Source organism: Primulina tabacum, chromosome 5, assembly GCF_025594145.1.
Source record: "Primulina tabacum isolate GXHZ01 chromosome 5, ASM2559414v2, whole genome shotgun sequence".
Lineage (NCBI taxonomy): Eukaryota > Viridiplantae > Streptophyta > Magnoliopsida > Lamiales > Gesneriaceae > Primulina > Primulina tabacum.
In genome coordinates this window covers 8,462,605-8,488,094 of record NC_134554.1, presented here as the reverse complement: position 1 = coordinate 8,488,094, position 25,490 = coordinate 8,462,605, and the positions used below count along the sequence as shown (strand labels likewise).

The following is a 25,490-nucleotide window of genomic DNA, read 5'->3' as shown; positions in this document are numbered from 1 at the left end:
AAAATTGAATTTCAGTTATCTGGAGACTCGTGAAGGGAGTGACCATCAGAGAAATGGTGGGGCGCAACTAACTATTCCGTAACTCATATAAATTTTTTCTTGGAGACACTTTATTTAAAAGATTATTTACTGTTAAAATTGTTTTACATCACATGTTATGGGGTAAACCAGAACTCAACAACAATTTATTCGTTATTTTTTCAAAGAATGATTTTTTTCTTTCTCCAATGTCTTTTTGTTAAACCATTGTCGTAGCCTTTTTAAAACTGTTGTTAAAACCAGTGTTGTTAAATGGTTCGTTCAAAGACAACGGTTTTTCACCGTTGTCGTAGCTACAATTTGCGACGGTTTGATATTTGCGACGGAAAGCATATATAAACCGTCTCTAATTAGCGACTGTTTGTTACACCGTCGCTAAATTTAGCAACGGTTTACTAATCACCGTCGCTAAATGTAGCGACGGTATTCATGTGCAAAACCGTCGCTACTAAGCGACGATTTACATGAGTTCCGTCGCTAAGTCAGAGTTCTTTATTTACATGAGTTCTTTCCAAGTCAGAGGCAATTTCTCAATAATAATTGGAACTTGAAAATATTTATTTAACACTATACTTTCGGTATGAATCTCATGTAAGATGACTTGAAGTTCTTGAACTTAACTGATGCACAGTTTTGGAGTCCACCGTCTTATAATCCAAGAATCGAATAACAATTAATTTCTTTTTTGTGATATGAACACATATCATAGATGGTAAATAAAGATAATACAAGATAAACTGGGCGTACCCAGGGATCACAAAATCAGTGTTAGAAAACCATATATGAAGAAAATGGTTATATCAAAAAATAGATACATCCCATGAATTAAATCCAAATACTGGGATACAAAATATGAACTTCATGTAGCAGCCAGCATTCGATGAACATGAATCAAAATCTTCCGAAAAATAGCTTCCACATCCGGTCTCTCACCGTCAAAAAGTGCCTTGTTACGAGCACTCCAAATGTGATAAATCTATTCCAACACCGACCACGCTCAAAATGTTATCACGACTTTTTGAATCGAAAGAGACTATATATGTAAGAGTTGCTTCTCTTGCTTTAGTCAGTTATGTAAATTATAAATTTTGGTTCCATTTTATGTCGAACTAAGGTTTTTTTTTTTTTTTTAATGAATTACCAAATGGATAAATTTAAAGAAAATGAAGAACCTGACGATTAAATTTTAAAATAAATTACGAGTGTTTTTTTAGTTAGAGAATTGATTATTACATTTGAGTCTTAAAATCACAAATTACGTAATTAAGACGATTGTTCTTTTTTTTTGGGTGGTGTTTATTACATATTGTTATGTTGCATTATAGAAATATTTAAGTGCGTATTATTGTAATCATTTTGGTAATACGTGATTTCAGTATGTTGAAAATCTATAGCTCTGATCAGTGGATATAGTTCTCAACACGAAAGTGAATGATTATAAATTTTGTATTTACATTATTTTTATTTTTCATGAATTATTACCATGTTTTTTAAATTTGAGATTTTTTTTTTCATATTAATTAATTTTTGATGGATTTATCACGTGAACAGCAAAAAGGGTTGGTGAAATATCGATATCACAAGTATTTTATTTATGTAAATATTTATTTAGGTAGATATAAGAAGGGTGGAATGAGGGGTGATCATAATGTATCATAGATAAGACATTATCAATTATTATTTATCAATTAATCATAAATGGATGTTCCTAAATATATAACAAACATATGGAGGCACTTTTGTCGTTTTGAATTCAAAATAAATATAGCAGTTGGCACATATTAGTAGGTTTTTTGATACGACATCATATCTCTTTATCCGTGATATGAGTTAATCATATTTATATTTACAATAATAAATAATACTTTTGACATGAAAAATACCTAAATAGAATATATGTATCATAAAATTGACTAATGATATTATATTACAAATTTTTTTATGTTATTTTAATGATATAATTTTTTTAAAAAAAATATTGAATAAGCCTATTAGTTTAAATGATTAAATTGTGATGAAGCTTGGCAATCTTAAAACTTGACGAGTCTTGTATAAATTATAATTTGTGTTTATAAAGTTAAAATTCCTTAAATTATTGAATATTTTTATTGAATTTTATTTAACAACTTGTATTAAAGTAACATTTAATTAAATCTAGCTCCACACATGAGTTTATTTCATCCTACCCATGTGGGCATTGTCCCATGATATGATGGATGACCAAGATTTACCCATGCATATATAGGACCCATTTTTTTTTTGAAATTATATATATGGCAAGATCTTATCCGTTGAAATAAAGTGAGAGTAATGCCCACATAAGTAAGATCTCATTAAACATGCATGCCCTCTAAGAACTAACTACCGAGCGCTTAAAACCTGTGGTGGATGCAATTAAGAAACCCTTAATTTAATCTACCTAACTGATCTAATCGAGCCCAAATTTAATACATATTCGGTTTACTCACGGCTCATTCATCACTCCCAACTTACAACCTATAAATTTGATTACTGATTTAAAGACACAATCTCCCCAGATTTGATTTTAATTTTTAAACCATGCTATCATATTCTTTCATACCCAAAAAAATAAAGAAAAAGAGAAAAGGATTATTGAACAGTCCCTCTCTTGAGTCTCTCTCCTTTCTATGGGAAAATTATTCCATAAATTTCATCAAAATTCCTTGAGCTCAAAGTCACCATCTATCCATCTAATACCACTCCATTTTTGAATTGGGTCCCCTCACTACTCATTACAGATCAGTGCTCTAAATGAGTACTAAAGAAGCAATGGATTCGGGTGTCAGCAGAAGAAGAGCAAGTGCCCCAAAAGCAGGCTCTGTCTGGGAGACCAGAATGAAGCTCGATGAATTCAAAGGTGGCATCAAAGTCTTCAATGCCGATCATCCGAATCCTGAAGAAAATGCTCGGATTGTATGTACCACTGGTGGCATTGCTAGTCCCGTGAACAAGAATGAGGCAATTGGCCCTGTGTATAAAGGTGTTGGAGCCAAACAGAGCCCAGTTAGGGGAGGGAGCGGGTCGGCTAAGAGGAAAACATGGAAATCTGATGGTTTTGAAGGCAGCCCAATTCAGATTGGTAGGCAGAGATCGGAAGTGTGCAAGAATTTGGATGACAAGTTCAAGGAATCGACTGATTCTGCCGATGGGAAAGCTAAGAAAACCCCAGTCCAGGTCAAGAAAACTAGACCAATCTCGGCTCAGATGAGGAAAGTGAAATCGGATTCTCCCGAGGAACCGAGGGATGAGAATTCCAAGCCGGAGAAGGTGGGGATTGAGGAACTTACTGATGGGGATTTGAAAAATTCTCCTTCACCTCCATCGGTGAAAGGCAATGATCATGAAGGATCTGTCGGGAAATTCGACAAGATCCTATTGGGGGGAAAATCGAGATCTGAAGAGGAACTTGATCTATGTGAAGTGGAGGAAGTCGCAAGCAATGCTGACAAAATCAAGAATACAGAAGAAGAAGACGATGATGATAAGAAAGTTGAGGTTGAGATTGTAGAAAAGAATCTTGAAATTAAAGAGATAAGTTCGCAAGAAAGTAAGCCAAAGAAATCAGTGATCCAGGAGAAGAAACTGCTTCTGGGAAATAAAAAATCTATGCTAAATTCACCCATTGTGAAGAAGCAGCTGACACCAGCTATGAATCTTGCCAAATTTCGTCAAAATTCCACTAAATTTAACCCAAGTAAATCTTGACTTCTCTCTGGAAATTCTTCATCCAATTGTATATATTTTTAATGCTCTGCCCCTCCGTAAGTTTTCTTCTTCTTCATCCTTCTTCTAGTTCCAGATTCAGATAATTCCCATGGAGTTCCAAGAACTCGGAGCAAATTACAGACTTTTGGTGAGTTCCAAATTCCCAGCTCCCTCGAATTTTTTTATATTTTGGATGAATTTCAGATTAGTTTATAAAATTCCCTTTCATGTTTGGATTCGTTCAGCTGACTTGATCATGTGGAGGGATGTAGCGAAATCATCTTTCATCTTTGGCATGGGAACATTTGCGATGATTTCATCTTCTTACACGAAGGATCTTAATATAAGGTTAGATATTTAAATTATGTAACAATTTATAATTATAGAATTAATGATAATATCGAAATAATATTTTGTATGATTTTATGGGATATTTGCAGCTTCATTTCTGTGGTTTCCTATTTAGGCCTTGCGTATCTTGCTGTGAATTTTCTTTTCAGATCCCTCATTAGCAGGTAATTTACTATTAATTATTTGGTTTTTTTTTTTTTTAAGCCAACAAAGTTTTAGATAAAATTGGGCCAAAATATATTTGATAATGGTCGACCATATCGTACTTTTTATTCATGAATTTATTGTTTACAGAAAACACACGTAGTACCAAGCGTATAGATATGAGAAGATCATATGGAGGACCATCTTTAACAAAATTTGTAAAAGTTCAGCATTGGTTTCTTATATGTTGTAACCAATATTTGATGTCGGTTTTTTTAGCGATCATATCTTTATTTATATCCGTGGACAGATCGATTCGATAAACGATCTAGAGTAAGAAGTAGTAATATTTTTTATCGGTCGGATTGAATATGAGATCTGTCTTATGATATTGATCCGTGAGATAATTTCATATGAATTTTTTATATAAAAAATACGCAGATGTTTTAAAAAACATGAATGACATATATCAAGATTGATATATTCAATTGATCTTTTTTTTTTCTGTCAAACAAATAGGGTGAGTATTGATAATAACCCAATCGAAGATTATGTGATCGGAGAGGAAGAAGCCATTTGGGCAGTAAAATTGCTTCTTCCTTGTGTGAATGAGTTCCTCCTTAAATTGAGAGCCCTTTTCTCTGGGGATCCTGTCACCACGATGAAGGTGAAATCTCATTTATGGCCTTTATTATCTTATATCTATACTATTATATTAAGTACGAGGCCCTAATAATAACGTTCTATGAGGACATCAACTTTCTTTCCTGTTTTACTCTTTTTAATTTTTTATATTTACTATTTACTATTTTATTATAGTTGAGCCCCTAATAATAACCGCTCTATGGGGACACCAGTCACCAACTTTTTTTCCTATTTTACCCTTTCTCATTTTTTATATTATATTTTTTCTTAACAAATAATATTATATTTACCGTCATAAGGAAACTTCTCACGTGAAAAATAATATTATTTCTTCTCCAAACTAGCCACCGTGAAAAATAAACTCTCTTCTTTATGTTGTGACGTTATTATGTTGTAATATTATGAATATTTAATATATTAACCACATGTATTCAGGACACACGCTTTGCGTGTGCCACGGTTAGTAGTTATGTATTAAACTTGATCTAACAGAGACAAACAAATTGATATCAAGATATGTTTTTTTTATATACTTTACCAAATTTATCGTTGAATGTTGATAATTGCAATTACTATATTTTATAAAATAATCCAATTAATTACAAAATTTATTTAACTCAATTTTTTTTAAAAAAAATTAAAATTTATTTATTTTTGGCATACTGTGGAAATATTATATTTTGGGAAGATGACAATTTTAGCCTCTGGCAGTTGGCAGTGCTTCTGTTTGTTTTGGGAAGATGTGGCAGCTCTGTCACAATGTGGAAGATGGCTAAATTAGGTACATCCCCCCACACCAACCACCCTCGCTTATCTTTTTTATTTCCTTTATTTGAAATTATAATGGGCTTTTGATGGGTAAATTAGTAAAATGGAAAAGAGAATTTTTTTTTTTGGGAATGAAGAACGAAAAAATTATGAAGAGCTTAATATGGTGATGGATTACAGTTTATTTGATGTAAAAATTCGGTTCGTTTGGAATCTTAAAATAGATGGATCATAGTTTATCCAACATCTTGTCAACGGGATGGATTATAGTTTATTTGATGTTTTTTAAAACGGGAGAACACACACTAGTTATATGTAGATGTGTACTTGATAAATTCTCAGGTTGAACACAGTAATTTACAAATCACGTCAATCAGATAAATAACAATAAAAAAATTTTGTGTGGCATACTCGTCGAGAAAGATTCCATCAACTCGAAGACCACCCATGCAGATAGTTTATCCTAGTTTCGATTACATATAGGTGTTTATAATTGAAACCAACATGCTAAATGTACGATTATGGGCCTTAGGGTATATCTAAGAAGTAAAGCCCTATATTATAGACTCACCCCAAAATAAAAATGATAAAAATTTGTGTGAGACGGTCTAACAGATCGTATTTTGTGATACCGATATCTTATTTGAGTTATTCATGAAAAAATATTATTTTTTATGCTAAGAATATTAATTTTTATTGTAAATATCGATAGAATTAACCCGTCTCACAGATAAAGATTCGTAAGACCGTCTCACGTTATGACTATTCAATAAACATTTGTAGTTGATATATCAGACAAAAGCTCATAAATTTTTTGGCACTTAAGTTTATTTATTTATTTATATTATTATTGCAGTAAAAAAATTTATTTGACATGACAACAACAGGGTTTATTGGAGTATTTACGTTACCAAAAGTCTGCTCCTCCTATTCCGTTCAGATAACTGCATACGGTAATTTAATAAATCACCCAACTCTGAATTTTATGCAATTATTATTTACGTTGGCCGACACTATTATTTTTATTTATTATATTCCATTATTTCTGGCATCGAATTTTTTAAAAATAAAATAATGTATTTAGTTTATGTTATTTAATTTTGAGATCAAGTCATAATAAATGTTTGTCTGCAGAATTTATTTTTATAAAATAGTTTTTTTTCCTTTTATCAATAGATGTGTATATAAATAATAAATAAATTATACATTTGTTGTAATAAATAAATAAATAATTAAATTATAAATGCAAAATAGAAGGTGTACAATAATTGACTAAGTTTAAATGGGTAAGAGTTAACCGACAGTGTAATTAATTAAAATAAATAAATTTACCGACAGTAGGGCCGAGCTCTCTAGATTTGTGTGCCAATGGCGTCTTTTTTTTTTATTATTAAATGTTTGCAAGTAATTTTGTTAATTGTTTATTACATCAAGGGATATTCTGGATCCGACGGTTTAGTGACGTTTGGGAGTCATGCACTCACAAGAAAGCCGTTGGATTTGCAACCTTTTCTCTTGTTTGGAACCTATCATCTGTAATCGCACGAATTTGGACAGGTAACTAAACATTAATCTTTTGTTCTAATATTAAAAACAGTTTCAATAATAATAATAAAAAAAAATATGAACCACCATGAAGATATTTTTAAATAATTTAGTCTGTGTTATTTTCAAAAAAATAGGAAACTTATGTACGTAATATTGATGTATAGATCTTGAATTTTTTTATTAATATCAATGAAATATCGAAATTTTATGTTTCGCAGTGTTCATGTTATATGTTGCCTTCAAGTGTTACCAACACTCTTTCATGAACAAGGAGAAGGAAGAAGTGAAGTTAAAAGTACGATAAATGCGTGATCCTAATTTACTAATTAACCTGAAGTTTGCTGATTAATTAGGAATTTGTATGATATTATATATCTATTGTTATATTATTTGAGCTGATGGAGAGTACTGAATATGAATATTTATTTATAATTATGGATCATATTGAAATCACTGAACTTGGCCCAACACAAAAGCATGATATATTATTTTTAGTATTATCTACTCTTATATAATTACATCATTTGCCCGGCCATATATATTAATTATCTTACATTTACATCAATTGTTTTTAAAAAATTAAGCTTCGATCGAGTCGCTAAGCATTCCCCCGTTGAATTATTTCTGGTCTCATCTATTCCGAGGGATCAGCGAGAAAATCATTTTAAATGTAACAAAACCTTTTTATTTTATATTAGAGATGTATACAATGGCGATGAACCGCTGCTTCACTGGCTCATTGGATTTCTCGTCCTCCAAGAGGCGAGGGATGTTTTCACGTGCGAGGAAAACGGTGGGCCTCACACGGAGACTCTGTGTGCGATGAAGCGACCATCATTAAATTTTTTATTTAATTTTGATCTAACAACCAAATTAATTTGGTCGTTTTAAAAATCATAATATCAATATGAAAATTGTGAAAACTGTGGAATTTTTTTTAAGTTCTGAAAATCCAACAACTATATTTTATTAAAATCCAAACATTTGGCTATAATTATTTTGTTTTCATTTTACACAATCTTTAATTTCTTTCGCATACACGATCTCAAATATTTTTCCGCAAGGATTCTTCAATATTTCTCATGTCAAACACATACTCTTCATCATCGGATGATGAAAATGTGTCCTACCCCGTGATCAATCAATTGCTCTTTTCGTCAAGACGATCATCAACCTAGCAGAGATAATTGGCATGCACCGCTGTAGTGCTTGAATTGGCGGAGTCAAGCCATGTAAGTGGCTACAAACGGAAAGAAACAATTTGAGAACGTGTTGTTGGGGATGAAATATTTAATACTTCGATAATCCCATTTACATCGAGAAAGATTTTCGAAGGTGATTCCGAATGATCGAGGAAATCTTTGTATTCAAGAATTGTGGAAACTTTACAAACCAATGTGCCTTAATTTTTCCAACAGAACACAACCGGTAAGCTATGGTTGTTATTACTTCAGAAGGTTTCGACTGCGATCCAGCTGTTTGCATATGATGTTGCAGGTGATGATGTTGACCAATACATAAGGATGAGTACATCGACAACGCTGAAATGTTGGAAATTTTTTTGAAGGGGGTTGTCTGATATATTTTCTGAGCAATATTTTAGGCAACCAATACCTACAGACGTTGCTCGACTAACTGCTGAAAAATCTTAACGATGGTTTCTCAGGATGCTTGGAAGCATTGATTGCATGCACTGAGCTTGGAATAATTGTCCAACAGCTTGGGCAGGATAATATCAAGGTGAACATAAAAAAAAACCTTCAATCATATTATATGCTGCTGCATTGAGGGATTTATGGGTTTGACATGAATATTTTGGCTTATTAGGATGAGCAACGACATCAACGTGCTGAATAGATCCAATTTGTTCTTAAACCTTGCAAAAGGTGAAGCCCCTACTGCAGTTTGAGGTGAACGGAAACCGGTACAACATGAGCTACTACCTCGCAAATGATATTTGTCTATCTTGGGCCACCTTTGTGAAAACCTCGCAAAAACATAGGATTTTTGCACGATATCGAGAGGCGTTAGAAAAGATATTGAACAAGTATTTGGTGTACTCTAAGCACGCTGTCATATAGTGAGATGTCCATCTCACATGTGAGATCCAACTGATTTAGACTATATAATAAAAATTTGTATCATTCTCTATAACATGATTATTGATGACGAAATGGATGATATGCTGAAAGATCGTGATTTCCCAGCTCAAGATGATGAATATGTGCCTCCAGATGTTGTCCCTTCAATATATCCTACCGCTGAGTTCAACACCTTTCTGGATCGACATGCTGGCATTCAAAATCGAGAATTGCACCACATACTTCAAATGGACTTTATCGAACATATATTTGGAGTTTACATGTGATGCATAGTGGAATTATTCCACTTTTTAATTGAGTATTTTTAATTACATGTATTTGTTTCTAATTATGTGTATTTTTTAATTATGTTTTATTTCTAATTATGTGTATTTTTTAATTATGTTTTAAAATTTAATTTTGTGTATCACATATTTTAATCATTGTATTTTTTAAATACCATAGTTATTAAATGAAATTAAAAAAAATCATATTTCAATATTATCTCAGTAACATAATCTCACTATTATAAGAAAATACAATGAAATTATCAACGTCGTGAATGTTTAACATGCCTCTATTCGTTTTATTGCCACTTGAAATTTTACAAGATCAGATCTATTTGTCCGTATGATCGTATCGAACCGAATACAAGTCGATTCAACCCCACCCCGGAAACAAACACGGTATACAGCGTTCACAAGCTTCCATTCTGACACATCGAATCCCAGTAGTTTTCCCAAACCAATCCACCGTGCACACGTCTCTCCCACATAGTCAATAGCATTGGGGAAGGAGGTTTGATTCAAATAATGTCAATCTTTACTAAGATTCCTCCATCGTCCTTTGTACCCTCGCTCCTTTAAATGTGAGGTGATAAGAACGTACGAAGAAGCTCGAGACAACCAGAAGTGCGGAGAAAATGCCACTGCCCATTACACACCGAAATTTGTGATCTTTTAAAGCAAAAATTATTGTTCATAAACCTTGATCAACTGTTCTGTGCACTGCATGGACCGGAGGAGCTATAAACATGGTGGAGGTTGTCTTCTCCGGCAGTCATACTCAAGATTTACGAAACCCTAATGGTTCCATTAGAAATTATTGTGGGCATGTGGTTTCTGGCAAAATCTTGTTGCTTTTATGTACAAAAGGCCTTTTCAAAAAAGGGTTTCTCTTTTATTTTCAGATCTGATCCTTTTCCACGAAAATTACAACAAAGATGGGCCAAGAACAGGCAGTAAGTCCAGAAAATATTGATGGGTTTTGGATTTTTTCGGATGAGTGAGGGGGAGAGGACTTGACAGAAGAGAGTGAGCATACGCAGGCAATTGTACAAGAAGTATGCTTTTGTGTATGCGTGTGCTCATTACTTTTCCGTCAGCTTCTCTCTCTATCCCTATCCCTCGCTGGTTCTTGAGCTTATATATCTTCAGTTACCCACTTCAATTTGTGACGTAGTTTCAAAACCTTTCTTGTTTAATCTCGTTTTATGCTCTGGGAATGCTTGAAAAACGGATTAATCCCTGATATGTCAGCGTTAAATAGTGAAAATGGAATGGGGAACTCGATTACATAAGCCACCTGCCACTGACACAGGATTCTGACCAAGCATTAGCACACACCGCCACTGAGAAACAGACGCGCACACTACATATTTCGCAGCAATCTGTCTTTTTTTTTCTCTTGTTTATACTTTATATGTTTTAAATGCTATTTCTTTTTTTTTTGGCGAAGGAAAAAATTCATCTTATTTCATGTTAATGATGGAAACCTGCGAATTACTTTATTTTCACGGATGGATTATTGTTTTTTTTTCAATAATTTTTTAGGAAAATATTGTTATTTTATAATAATTTAAGTTATCCACTACTAAAATGTTTATAATTTATTATTGGGGTGGAGTTCTGGAGCGTGTATTTTGATGTTGCTTTTCGAGAGGACGAATTGGGTTTGTTAAGGTACACCTCGGGTACTGTTCTTGTTTTAACGGAAAAAAACTCAAGTTTTGCTAGGGTAATCTATTGAATTTAATAAACTCCAGGAAAAAAGACTTTATCTTTTTACAATGTTTTTCCGATCATCCTTATCCGTTCCCAAGCCAAAGGAATACAGTAACCAGCTGAAATCTGAATCTCATGTTTTTCTTTTCATATTCACATTTCTGACATTTCCCCTTTATTTTACACGCAAGTTTCTTTTTTCTTTACGGGAAAAACTTGGGTTTTTAATTTGGAATGATGAACCCACTTTAAGATTCTTGAACCTTGAATCGTAGTGGCTGGAAATTTGATTTAATGAGTTTATTTTATGTGAGTTGCTGTTTTCCTAGAGTTTCAAGTTCTTATTTCTGTTTCAGAATCATAGACAGATAAGGAGAGATCGTATGTACATGGACTGGTAAGGTATTTTATGCATTCATAAACCTGATAATCTTCTCTTTTTTTTCCTTTGCTGTTTTTGGGTCAATTCTCTTCTCAGTAATTTGACGGCTCGTGATTAATTTTAGTGGATGTGTTGAAAAATCACTCACAAAATCTGGAATATCAGGTACTGTTTACTTGTTTAGTCTTCTTCGTGTGATCCATTTAGATGGTGCTGTTTGCTTGTCAAGTGGAAACTTTATTCGGTTGCATTTTATACGTTACTTGTTTAATCTGGTGTTGCTCGATTTTCATTATAATACAGATGCTCTCTTGTTCATTCTATCAGATTCGATATTTAGTTTCTTAGTGATTGTGGTTAACTAGATATGAGTATAGAGTGATAGTTTGTGTAAAGGAAGGATTTACAGTAGGATTTTGTACTAGAAAGAAGGAAGCCTGTGTGGATTGTGGGATGGATATTCACAATCTTTAGATTGTGCAAAACAGCCTTGTGAATTTTATGATTATCAGATTAACCCGAAAAAACTAGGCGATGGTACTGAAATTTGTTGAGAATTTGCGACGCAGCATTTAACCATTTAAGAATATTAACATGGCTTAATAATGCAGTTTTCTTGTTACAATTGGTCAAAGTTTAAATGTCACATGTTTAAAAGTCGAAATTTTTAAATAACATCAGATCTATTCGAGAAGTAGATCCTAGGTTCAGTGTCACTATACGAAAGATAGTTCCATATGTTTAGAAATGAAATGTCGCTTTATCAGATTTTACAAGATGGGGTCTTTCATCACTTGGTGGTTAGCACCAAAGTTTCATCAAAACCTGTGTCAGATTAAATAACTTTTTATTTTTGTCTCATGGAGGGATTACTGGGAAAATAACCATGAAATACCTTTTGGACCCAAAGCGTTAAGTATACTATATAGTATTAGACTCTTGTCATTGTCATATATGTGCATTTGCTACTGAATTCTTATTTTTCCATAAGCGGAAAATAGTTTCAAAGTCGATCACGGCACCTTGTTGATATGGGATCACACTCATATTTTGAACTGATTCTAGTTCATCATCCTTCAGATCCTTTAAGTGGTTCTATATGTGAAATCAGAAGACATCAAAATCAAGAAACCTTTGGTTACAAATATATCTAGATATATGCGTGTCTGCGCATGAATTCCATGACTATGAATCATATAGAGAAACAAGAGGGATGAAAATAAATTTGCAGGCAACATGATGATATATGTTGAACATCTTCAAGAGTAAATCATAGCATTTGAATTATAAAGTAACTTCAAGGCTCAAGCAATCAATGTCAAGACTTGTTCATGGTATCCAGTAGTTTCCTTTGATAACAATGAAGAATCTTTTACTTTGTGCATTTTCACCTCAAGAGCTTGTTTCCAACCCTTGAATGTGGATAGTTAGTAGTTACTTATCTTTGAAAAGAGAAAAAGATACACGAATTTATTTATCAAATACTCAATTCCTCAAGTAACTTCTGTTCCTATTTGTCTGCCTGTTTTTATCTATTGCCATGTTGAAAGTTCAATGTCGTGCTGATCAGAAATCTTGAATTCTTCTAGTACAATAGGATTGTTATTTTCATTGACAAAGTTGGTGCTAAAAATCCCTCGTGGGTAATGGCATTTTGTTAATGACTATTTTACGATAAAGTGCAGTGATAGAAAGATACAGTGGCAAAAGCGACTTGCATATAATATTATGAACCTGAAAAGGCATAAGATATAGGGAGGAAAATGTGAAGTGGCTGTTGGATGAAAGAAGGGCTCTTTAGGCATGCAAAGATCTTGCAAGATATGTATGATGGAGTTGCAATTACAGTAAGGGTGGTCAGGAACCCCAAAAACGCATAAAAAAAGCCAACATGCATAAACTGTAAACAAATCTATAAGAAAGCTAAATTAAAGAAGTCACACCATGATGGAAAGCTTTAGCCTGCTAAATATGGACACTTTTACCTGGAAGAATAATGGTACTGAGTTATAGAGACCAAACCCTATGCATGAGAATGTAAGAGGGTGATTAGTCAAGTTTTGAAATACTTGGACAAGTTTTCATGAACAAAAACAGAAGGCAATAGCTCTTATTATGAGTTCTTAACTAAACATCTCATACGGTGCCTTAGATGGGGATGAAACCCTAACTATAGTTGCAAAATGGGCTTAAACCATGAATATGTTTGAGTGCATACTCTATATTAATCATTAATACTTGAAATTAAAGTATTAAACAATAAACTAAGCTAGTTCAGGCGCATTAAATGGTAGTGATTTAATATTGCGTATAACTAATTGATTAGCTGATTTAAATTCTGTTTATACCTTTTTGACTTTCCATGTGTTATCTCACATTTTCCTTGCTAAACACGGACAATACTTTGAGCTCCAATGATCTTGATTCTTTCTTTTACAGTTCTCTATTAATTTGTTTGTGGATCATGGTGAAGGTTAACATCATTTTGCCTCAGTATAAGAATCCTTAAAATCTTGGAGTAAACCAGATCAAATTTTGTGACGGAATCAAAACATGGCAACACCAAGTTAACACCTCCACAAATACCTATCTTGATGTTCAGTTCCTATACATGATACCTTCGGAATTATCTTTAGAAAAAATAAGAGCTTTTTATGCCTGCAATTTGAATGAGATTGTATAAAGAATCGTAAAAGTCATTCTTGTTAAAAGAAGCCTCTTCAATTATTTTCCTCTCTTCTCTATCAATGCCCAACCCTCATTTGCGTTACACCATTGTATTTCATCCGAGTACATCTCAACAGAGGAAATGATACATTCATTTAGCCGTATCTTTTTATCACAATCATGCAACAATATGAGTTTTGATGGCATTGAAAGCTTTCTTGCTAGTAAATTTAACTTGTCAACCATCTTTGAGCTTGGGATATTCTATTAATAAAAGCTTGAACAATCATTGAGGCTTAGTATGAGAGTTTGGATTTGGAAGGGAAAAAAGTTAAATGATGGGAAACTTAAAAACTTTGGTTGTTTGAGAGATTTTAATGGAAAGAAATGAAAGGAAAATGTGTTATATATTTAGAAGACAAATTTCCTTTCAAATGTTGATGGAAATGAAAAGAAAACTAAATTTTTTTTTCTTCTCTTCGTTGCTTAACCACATTCTTATATGCCACCATATCATTGCGAGTTTGTAACGCTTTTACCTGAGCCTCTACTAAACAGACTAATAAGCATGCATTATTAAATTTGATAACAACAATTAAACAACGGAAATCAAATAACTTAATCATCTTACAACCTGAACGAAAACAGAATAATAATCTCAGTCTTAAACGTTAATACAACCGTATTGAATTCATAATGTTGCACGAGAGTACAATAAACCAAATAAAAACTTCTAGTGGATCACCAAAAACTCAATTGCTCTAGTCACTGCCCTGGCCATTTGAACCGTCGAACCTAAGATCTGCCCTGTGGAATGGGGTGTCCAAGATTAAAACAAAGACATGAGCAGCAATCGCCCTATATGAGAATGTACGTGTATACAAACCAATATGACGTATGCGAAATGCAATATGCTTAGATATCAAAGATCAAGTCTAAAATCTCATGCTCAGTCTAGAGAAACCTGAGTGTGTAGCCTCTGATATACCATATATATGTTTTGGCTCCCATAGTCATTCATCAAGACGTAAACCTATAATGTCCATGGTCATCAGAGCCCGTGAGTCCCGTGGGACACTATAGCTCTCAATACCCAACCGTCCACAATACAAAATAAGCCTGAACAACCAAACAAACGAGGTATTTCTCGAAAGATATCAGGCCCAACGTGATTTCTCGTGCATAATATGTCAAAGCAGTAAAACATGTGTCATGCGATAGATAAATATGTTGCATATAAGTGTGTATAATACGTTTAGATATCTCAGTCAGTACATCACGTATGTCACTAAAACAACTCGTCTGAACCCCTACAATACCAACATACTGAAATCACTATCATGGCATATCCAGAATTACTAAACATGCTTCAAAGTTCTTCCTAATGATCCTTGATTCACTATTTAAGGCTTCAGTATAAATGCATCCGTCCAGCACGCTGATGACATCTTTATATCCGTGTCCCAGTTCACTGACCCTTCCTCGAGTCGGAACTAGCTCCGAAGCTTTCTGACGCTAAACTGCCCTAGAAACTGACTAAAAACCTATTGCATATGGTTAGAACTCGATAGAGAAGATGAGGGAAAGCGATGTAGGAAATAAATGAAATCAACTTCTATTCATAGGCTGTATCCAGACTAGTTCAGAAAGTCCGAACTCAATCTTATCTGGAACATGTCATAATTACATTTGTGTAGTATTTTTCGGGATAAGGTAATCTGAAGTACATTGAGTTTCTAAATTTGTTGGATCATCAATTAAGCACTTTCTGAATAATGTTTAATTAATAACTCTTTAATCATGTCTTAATTAGTAGTTCATCCAAACGAGAATTTGTGTCATTACCAAATTTGGGTTGTTTTTTTGATCGAAATAGAATTTCAATAGATGCAATGCGTGTAAAATGTTTCTAAGGCATGCTAGGGTGACAAGGCATAAAATATTAACCCGTGTATGTTCTCAACAACTCAACCATTATCCCAGGCTCTAGTGTTTCAATGACCACACCACTACTCCACGAGTCTCTCATAGACAAAGCACATATCATCACCTTCACAAGATTAATTACGATTGTTTGGCTATGGTACCCAATCAATAATAAATACTTCTTGTCATTTTCTCGTTGAAACCAACAAATTTTCAGTATCCCATCAACCCCTCTACCTGACTTTTAATAAGTCAAGAATAGATGTAAAAGATAAATAAGCTCAACATTCCACTATGAAACACATAGCTCATGCTTCTCAACACATGCTTGTTATGCACTTTTAGTGATTGTGTTACTGTAATGGTATCATGATGTTGAATATTGTCGACATTACATCGACATGGCTCTAAACATCTTTGTGGTATCTAGCGCGTGTAAGCACTCGAGGGATAAAATGACTAAAAGTGCAAAAAAAAAAAGTTCGTGCATTTAAATTTAAATTTGGCCATCTAAAGGACCAAAATTAATTTTAGGCCGACTTACTGGACAAAATGTGTATAACCGAACGTTTGTCGCTTTACCAAAAACTATAGCTGATAGTAACGGTCCAACTCAAATCTTTTAAAATATACAGCAGCTCAAACACCACGTTTTGATTGTTCTAACCAACATGGACAATTATGAGAATCCAATAATTTCCCTCCCAATAGTTGCACTATTTGCAATATATGAGAATCTAACATGTTACCTTGATTCTGATGTCAATTGTTAGGAGCAAATGTTTTCCGATTTATCAAAAGTTATAACTGCTAACAACGGTGGAATTCAAATATTTTAAATCATATATCACGCTTCGATTGCTCTATTTGGCTTGGACAATTATTGTACCTCTACAAAAAGTTGTTATTTTCTCTAAATGTACATGCAATTTGGACAATCAATCATAGACATGTCATGGAATGTTTAGCTTGCATCATTTACAATATACTCTACTTAGATACACAAATATTGACATGCTCGTTCCAAACATAGTATCACATTAGTATATCTCAACTCAAAAATTAACAGATACCCTATAGTGACATGTTTAATTCACCGCGAGCCTACTCCAATTAGTAAACTAGTTATCGTTTTTGAGTCACTGTTGTATAAACATGTAAAATCATAAATGTTATTCAAACCATACATTCAATCAAATACTGTCTACAAACTTTTAGAGAAATCGAGCTTATCATGCTATTTAAGAAGAATATAGAATTTTTGAGTTAGAATCAAAAGAGAAACAAGATTTTAATGAAGAAAAACATGAAACTAATGGAGAGGGATGAAACCCTCACTACTCTCACTTGGTGCCAACCAACAAGAGTGAGAAAAGCTAATTTATGCTCAAAAGGTTCTAGTTAATGAAGGGAAAGGATCATAGTTTGGTCTACCAAGGAACCACGGCCATAATCATGGTCGGTTCTATACTCGTGTATTTTTTTATGGAACACAGAGAATGGGTCCATGCCACATCAGGCATTTGATATGCTTCACATTATCTTGCTTCATACATCTCCTCATGGTTGCTTGGTGTATGCCTGTTACACGACGCATTTAATTTACCACTCTGCCATGGTTGAGCTACGGGTCGTATTGCCTCATACTAAAAGAAAGCGTGTTCGCACTCGCATTTTGTTGGTCCCGTCTTGCCCATGCATAGGTCTGTAGTCCCTAGACATGTCTATGTTTGGGTCCGTTCTCAGCACTGGAACGAGAATCACTTCAAAACTTGACCTTTCAATAGAACGAGAATCACTTCAAAACTTGACCTTTCAATACGAGTGCTAAAATTAGGAATATTAAGGTTAAAAATCAAGTGAATTTACCTTGGTCATGAAGCGCAAAATTTGAATTTTTTATTTGCTTTAGCTTTGGAGTCAATATTTGGTTTCAAATTTGTGTATTCAGTACTGCATTGAAAATCAGGGCTTTTAGATGAGGTAAATTTTTGACATCTTGAATTGTTTCTACAAAGACGAAGTAAATATTGAGTAGACATTGATGAATAGGAAAATTGGACAACAATTTTATATGACTGCAGAATGCATCCAATACTAAGAGAAAAGTTGTAAAGGTCAGTCATAGGAACCATAAGACATGGCAGTGAGCGTCGGAGAGTGAAAATCTAACATTTTAGAAAGATTGTTGTATCTAATCAATATGCCAATCTGTAGGTAATGTGTGGTTACACGTGAATAAATCAAATAAGGAACAAACTTTGAAGAGAAAATGTTGGGATAAAACCACATAAGATAAGGTTATTTGATAATTGCTTTGGCAAGTCCAACATCGACCAATAAATAAATCTGTGAGAGAGTGATGAGAGAAATAAAATAGATGACTTGAAGGAGATAGAAACTAAAATTAAGTTATTAAGTACGAACGTGATTTGGATATGACATTAATGATGATTGATGACCATATATTTGTCGTTGTAAGTTTGTGTTATGAAGATTAAAACATAATTATTTTGCTTTGATCATCGATAGAATATGAACTGACAACTTCTTGATTGATATTTACGAATATGTGGAGCTCAACATGCATCGTGTTAACCATTATTTATCTCATTTTGATTCTAATATTCCAAATTTATTATAAAATAGGTTGCTCTAGTATATAGGCAAAGTGTGTATCTAAAGAATGCATGGTTTATTTTTATTTTTTAAACTAAGAATGTATGGTATTTTTGCAAACATTTACTGGTTAGTTTTGAGTTGGTTTTTTTTTTTTTTATTATTGATCATAACCATTCTTGTATGTACAACTTCAAAAAAAATGCACATATTTTCAATCGTGAGTTTCGACTATGATCCATTTTGGACCTTTCTGTGTCGATTTTTATTGTCCGTCGCTAATCAATTGATGATTTAAATCTGTATAATAGTACGTGTTTAGAATAGAAGGAATTGTGTCAAGATTGGAATTTGGACCTAACTCAACCCCAAAAGCTGGATCAAGAGGGGAGGATTGTCCAAGACCATATATACAATTCTCAGGTATTTTATCCAACTGATCACGCCCATGAATGAACATCTGGAGCGTGAAGTTTACAAATGATCCAATTATGGGCAAAACGGGTGACCCAACTATGGGCAGTGCAACACATAACGGTGGAATGTGCTCTGATACCATGTTAAGATTGGAACTTGGACATAACTCAACCCCAAAAACTAGCTCAAGAGGGGAGGATTGTTCAAGACCATATATAAAACTCTCAGGTATTTTATTCAACCAACGTGGGATAACTAACAGATTGAGAAGGTCACTTTTGAAATTAAATTAATATATGTGGCCTTTATGTTAAGTACTCATTTTATGACACTCAATGCATGGTCTATATGATTATTTTCTGCAAGAGTGATATATAACTTTTGCTTTCTGGTTTTGAGGTATGTTTGTGTGAGAGCTTGTTTAGTGTAGGTTTTTAGCGTGCCATAATGTGAATAGTACTGGTGTTTGCAGTGGCTCTGGTTATTTGAAAAGTTTATCAGTGGTTTATTATATGACCTGAAGAGTATGGAGTTTGAACATGATTGGTTGGAGTTGTGCGTGAGTGCATCTTTGCAAAAGGATGCTGAAGAGGTGGAAGCAATCGACAAATGAGTTGAAGTCGGAAAAGTTTTAAAGAGGCATCCTCCAATGACACGATTCACAAGTAAACCCGCCCCGTCCCTAACAAGGAATACATTCAGTTATCATGAAGTCAGGTGTGTTCTTTCGCAAAGTATTCTTCAAGGAATGGATTATGAGATTGGAACCTATTTCCAGTTTCCATGTATCTTGGGATTGATTCATTGCATCATAAGATACCTCTTTATTGCCCGTTTTAGTTTCTTTCGTTTTCTCCACTCTTTTGCTTCCATGACTGATGTTGTTCATCTTTGTATCATTTTCATGGCTTCATGACACGGTTTTGAAGGCCGTATAGTCTTTGTACCCCAATTGTGTATTATATACACTCTATTTTACGAGAAGTATTTACCTATAATGCATTTTTTTCTTCATCTGTTCTGGAAAAAAAACTCAACTCCATCCGTCTTTAAAACACAAAAATATATATAAATAATTTATGTAGAGATTTTTTAAAAAATATAAATAAATATATTATATATATATATTATACATAATATTCATATATTATGTTACATATGTAATACATGTACTTAGATGGTTAGCATATATCTATTTGCGAGGTATTTTAATTCTTGAGAGAGTGTTATCCCTTTCTCGCTACTTTCAAATTTTTTCCCCAGCTTATTCAAATATAAATCCTCTTATCTTCATATACTTATGTTATCAATTATTCAAATTTAAATTTTATGACAAAAAATTGTTAAAACACAACAATTATGTCCACACATGACACAACACGCAAGTCAAATAGCTAGTGTGCGTTTCAAGGAACTGTGAAATCAAAATAGGAACGATTTTGGGGCCTAGAATTCGACAGGAAATACAAGTTTTGTGCCACGAAAAGTTGCGGGCATGTTTTGAGCGCAAAGAGTTTGAAGGAGGTGAAGCCGTCGGGTTGTTTGGTTTGTCAGAAAGAGTTTACAGAAAATGATAAATTAGTCATCAGTGGGAGTGAAGATGAGCTAACAGCTTCGTGGGAGAAGCTGGAGGAGGAGAAAGCAAAAAAGGATAATGGCAAGAAATCAAAGAAGATGAGCAATGTGCACGAGGAGAAGCCGCGGAAATCGACTGAGAATGGGAAAAAACATATGATTGAGTTAGTAAAAGGTGATGGCAATGGGCTGTCTAAGAAGTTCAAGGCAACGGATAAGATACCGACAAATGCAACCAAGGCGGTGTATGAATCGATCTTCAGTTCATCTAAGAAGTCAAATTTCAAGGAGAATTATAGCTGCAGATCATTGCCACTCGGTCGGAACTGATGAGAAAGTGCACGATGCTGTATTGTATATCTTGATTCAGTGATTGCTTTAGCAAAGAAATGTTTGATTTTTAGACTTTTTTTTTAGCACTATGCTGTTTGCTGTGATGGATACTGCTAACTTCATTTGTTTGGTGTGCCATTGAGATAATTTTAATTCATGAATTTGTTGCCTCCTTTTTACAATTTATGTTCCCCGAGTTTGATTGAAACATACGATTAATGAACTTATTGAGTCTTGGGAAATGCTGTTAAGAAGTATGGAATTTTAGATAGCAGGTTTTGTCTGCCAATCCCAGAGCAAATTTGATTAAATTTCCTGCAGAATGAAGAGGCCCATAAAATTTTCATGGCATCTTTGTCATTCGACTGTTTCTGACTATTTCAACGTTATTAACATGATTTCTATATTTCCCATATATTTCTTTTTTCAGTTGTCTGGTTTAAACTTTTGTCATGTAAGTGCTAGCCACCTACACTATAATATGAAATATCCTCGAAGGACATGAAACACTTACATATATTGTATCAAATTGAATTTTCTTTCTAATCGTTTTGAACGTCGGTCATTTTGATCATTAATATATGAATATTATAAATATCATGAAAAATTATTACATAGATTAAATAGAAAATAAATTATTCAACTATGATTATTTGAGAATCACTTGTTGGCTTACCTCAATTAATTATTCCTCACTCTCAACGTTTTAATTTCCATGTTGTTTTTAATCATATGTGATAATTTCTCAAAACAACGTAGCAACTGTTTTTTCGTGATTATTGATTATTCGTTTGATTGCAAGACTGATCAACTAATTTTGATTTGTGTGATTTATTGTTGAATTATGTATCAAAATTGTAATTGTTTAACCCCTCTAATTTGTAAAACAACTGAGATTAATATTTTTTTTTTTTTTTGCTTTTGAATTATCAATTGTTTGGGAAAACAGTTGCCTGAAATAAAATGCAACTGCTTATGTTTGTGTTGTTCAATTTCATATTTTTGTTAGTTTTTAATGTTATCATTAAATTAAATCTTAATCGCTTGTATGACATTGTTTTATTTGAAAAGGGTTGAGCTAGGACAAATGTTTTATATTTAACTAAACATAAGACACGATGGGAATAGAATTTCTAATGATGTATATTTAAAAATAAATTGATATAAATTGCTCAAGTTAATAAAGTCTAATGATAAAGTTGATAGAAACCAGAGTTTATTTGATTTTGGGTCTATGCTAGTTAGTTTATTTTATAGGATTTAATTTTAAGGAAACCCATTTTTAGCACAATAAATTCACATCTCCTACTCTAGCTATTACATTTTACCCGTAATTGGAGAGTTTGGTCATGTGCGGATTTGGATCCTCTGTTGTGGTCAAACATGTGCTGTGTTATTTTTACATGAGATGATCAGCTGATCATCTCGTTACGTTTGACAATGTTTCAAATTTATGTGATGTCCATAAGATGATCAACTGATCATCACGTATAAAAAGCGCACAACATCATGTGCTGTGTTTTCAATCACAATATTGGATCAAAATCCGTGAGTTATCCCTTGTGTTATTTTTGTAGATCAAAAACGAATTGAAATCGAGTGCTTAGACCGATATCCAAGTATGTGAACCTTCTTTAGTTCAAGATGATTTAGGTGTTATGATTAAGGATCATGTGTTGGAATCACGAAATCCTTTTTTTCATCTATTACTCCCCAAAGCCAAATGGATTATTTAAGCGACGTCCCCATCCTGACCATTTCCAGAGTCTTTCACATTACACGTCTAAGGTTGTGCTGTCTCCACGTTTCCAAAACCATCCTATATACGCTCGTTTTCGCTTAACCCGCAATCCAACACAACCTTATCAAGAATACCTCCCAAATCCACGACACAAGCAAGGCATTCTCGCTTAATTTAATGGGAAACAAAGAAATGGAGGTGGTGAAGGGTTTGAACGTAGAGAGATACATGGGAAGATGGTACGAAATAGCTTCATTTCGCTCGGCTTTTCAGCCCAAAAACGGCGTGGACACGAGGGCTACCTACACTTTGAATCCAGATGAGACTGTGCATGTTTTGAACGAGACATGGACGGGTGGGAAAAGGGGTTATATTGAAGGGACGGCATGGAAAGTTGATCCGAAGAGCGATGAGGCGAAGCTCAAAGTTAAGTTCTACGTGCCCCCTTTCTTGCCTATAATTCCTGTTACTGGGGATTATTGGGTTTTGTACATTGATGAGGATTATCAGTATGCTTTGGTTGGGCAGCGCAGCAGGAAGTATCTTTGGGTATGTTTCTGGAAATCTTGCTTTTTCTATACGTGGTTTTTGTGTTGTTTGATTTGACTTGTGGATTCATGGTATTTTTATGTCTTTATCAAGGGTAGTTTGGATCCATCGTGGCTTTTAAGAAGCAATTCTCACGTTTGATGAGTTTTTGTTCTTTTGAATCAAGTGTTCTTTTAGGCATTTTTACGGAACAATCTGTATTTAAATACCTATTTAAAGCATGCTTTTTTAAAGAGATGCTGATGTGTTTCGAATGGACTTCCAGTTCTTGTGGAATTCCTTTTGTTTCGCTCTTATTTCAACACCAAACGCAAACCCAAGATCAATCAATGCTCGCTTCTCATCTTGAGAAAAAAAACAGTATATAGTTTTTAGATTGCTCGTACACATTTTTTGGTTTCAAACTTCTGCTACAATGATCGGTCTTGGACTCTTTTATGTGAAGGGGTTAAGATTCAATACGATATATGTTTGCAACCTGTGGCTTTGCTACGAGTATGAGTTTCTTGTTAAATCAACAATCTTGTTTTACTTGTTGGGTGGTGGCAGATTCTTTGTAGGCAATCTTCTCTTGACGAAGAGACATATAACCAACTGGTGGAGAAGGCCAAAGAAGAGGGATATGATGTTTCCAAACTGCACAAAACAACACATTCTGAAACTCCACCTGAGAGTGAAGGCCCGAAAGACACCAAAGGGATATGGTGGCTTAAATCCATCTTCGGGAAATGAATAATAGGAAACTTTTAATTTGTATGTTATTGTGTTTTGAGTGTGTTTTGTCAGGTTTCCTTGTCGATACTAGTCGCTTGTGGATGTTGCGTGATTTTGGATTCTTGGTGTATTTGTAATTTCTGTTAATTGACCATTTGCTTTGGTGTTCCAAGTTGTTGGTATCATGCACGAGTAAAATCGTAAAAGAGAGGTGAGAAGTTGGGATTTTGTTTCTGGTTTTGAATTTTGAAGGCATCGAATCGCTTGGATATGGTTCACGATCGTCGAGCCTATTTAATAAGTAAATTTTTGGTTTTCAATGATATTTTGATGAATTTCAAATATTTTCAATATAATTGTTTTTTAAAAATTAATTATTCTAAATCTTCTTTCAAATCAAATTCATAAATTCACTTTAAAATCAAATCCAAGTACAACATTATTGGAAGACAAAAACTTACGTGAGACGATTTTACGGATTCTATTTTGTGAGACGGATTTTTTATTTGGATCATCTATGAAAAAATATTATTTTTTATGCTAAGAGTATTACATTTTATTATGAATATCGGTAGAGTTGACTCGTCTCACAGATAAAAATTCGTGAGACCGTCTGACAAGATACCTATTCTTATTCTTATTGGAATCAACCTCAATCGGTTTCTTCTTAAGGTTTTTACAAAGTATCAAAGTTGTTGAACTTTGAATAAATACTAACATCGATTTATTTATTTATTTTCCTCTTCCAAGTACATGTGCTATATTCCAAATTTTTTATGTCATAAAATTGTTATTTATTTACAAGGAAACATTACCTCTTTATTTCAAAGATATAAAATTTAACTAATCGAACAATTTTAATCCTTCATATGATCAATGCCATAAACTCGAACTAACTACTTCATTACTTAAATTATTTTTGTGATTTTTATTGTAACGTCTCTCTCACTATATTAAAACGAGTCTTTCCACCGTACTTATGTCTTCATTCATACGCATCTCTATGAAATTTCTCATGAGATCACCCATATCTGAATTGCTTCAAGTCAAACATACATAATTTTAAAGTTATTATGTGATGAGCTTTCGAAAGAGGATGTATATATATAAATATAATATATTTTTATAATTTGACTAAAATAATATTATTTTTACAGTGAAATTAGATTGGGTCGATCGGAGATTTCCTTCCAAAATTGACGCTTCAGGAGTTTTCGTGATAATAAATAAAATAAAGATAATAATAAAAAAGGAGGGAGTGT

At 33.5% G+C, this 25,490-nt stretch overlaps 2 protein-coding genes and 2 long non-coding RNA genes across 5 annotated transcripts; all 4 read left to right on the top strand.

Annotated features, from left to right (window-relative positions):
• Positions 1-2,620: 2,620 nt before the first annotated feature.
• Positions 2,621-7,620, top strand: LOC142546192 (uncharacterized). Of its 2 annotated transcripts, none has more exons than XM_075653767.1 (9): positions 2,621-3,754; positions 3,860-3,913; positions 4,011-4,113; positions 4,206-4,280; positions 4,780-4,927; positions 5,617-5,686; positions 6,561-6,626; positions 7,108-7,230; positions 7,440-7,620. In XM_075653767.1, the coding sequence occupies exons 1-9, from the start codon at positions 2,812-2,814 to the stop codon at positions 7,523-7,525; spliced, it is 1,668 nt and encodes a 555-aa protein (XP_075509882.1). In that variant the 5' UTR covers positions 2,621-2,811; the 3' UTR covers positions 7,526-7,620. The 2 variants fall into 2 exon arrangements, with proteins under 2 accessions (XP_075509882.1, XP_075509881.1); XM_075653766.1 differs by having other exon boundaries at positions 2,623-3,754; positions 3,854-3,913.
• A 2,264-nt stretch (positions 7,621-9,884) lies between these two features.
• Positions 9,885-20,148, top strand: LOC142546191 (uncharacterized). The gene is made up of 3 exons (XR_012820434.1): positions 9,885-10,390; positions 10,492-19,544; positions 19,789-20,148. It is a non-coding gene; the product is annotated as an uncharacterized LOC142546191 (long non-coding RNA).
• A 302-nt stretch (positions 20,149-20,450) lies between these two features.
• LOC142544695 (uncharacterized) lies at positions 20,451-21,406 on the top strand. Its single transcript, XR_012820081.1, has 2 exons — positions 20,451-21,260; positions 21,296-21,406. It is a non-coding gene; the product is annotated as an uncharacterized LOC142544695 (long non-coding RNA).
• Positions 21,407-23,035: 1,629 nt separating this feature from the next.
• Positions 23,036-24,406, top strand: LOC142546190 (temperature-induced lipocalin-1-like). Its single transcript, XM_075653764.1, has 2 exons — positions 23,036-23,514; positions 24,064-24,406. Exons 1-2 carry the CDS (start codon positions 23,143-23,145, stop codon positions 24,244-24,246), a joined length of 555 nt encoding a protein of 184 aa, XP_075509879.1. The 5' UTR covers positions 23,036-23,142; the 3' UTR covers positions 24,247-24,406.
• Positions 24,407-25,490: the final 1,084 nt, after the last annotated feature.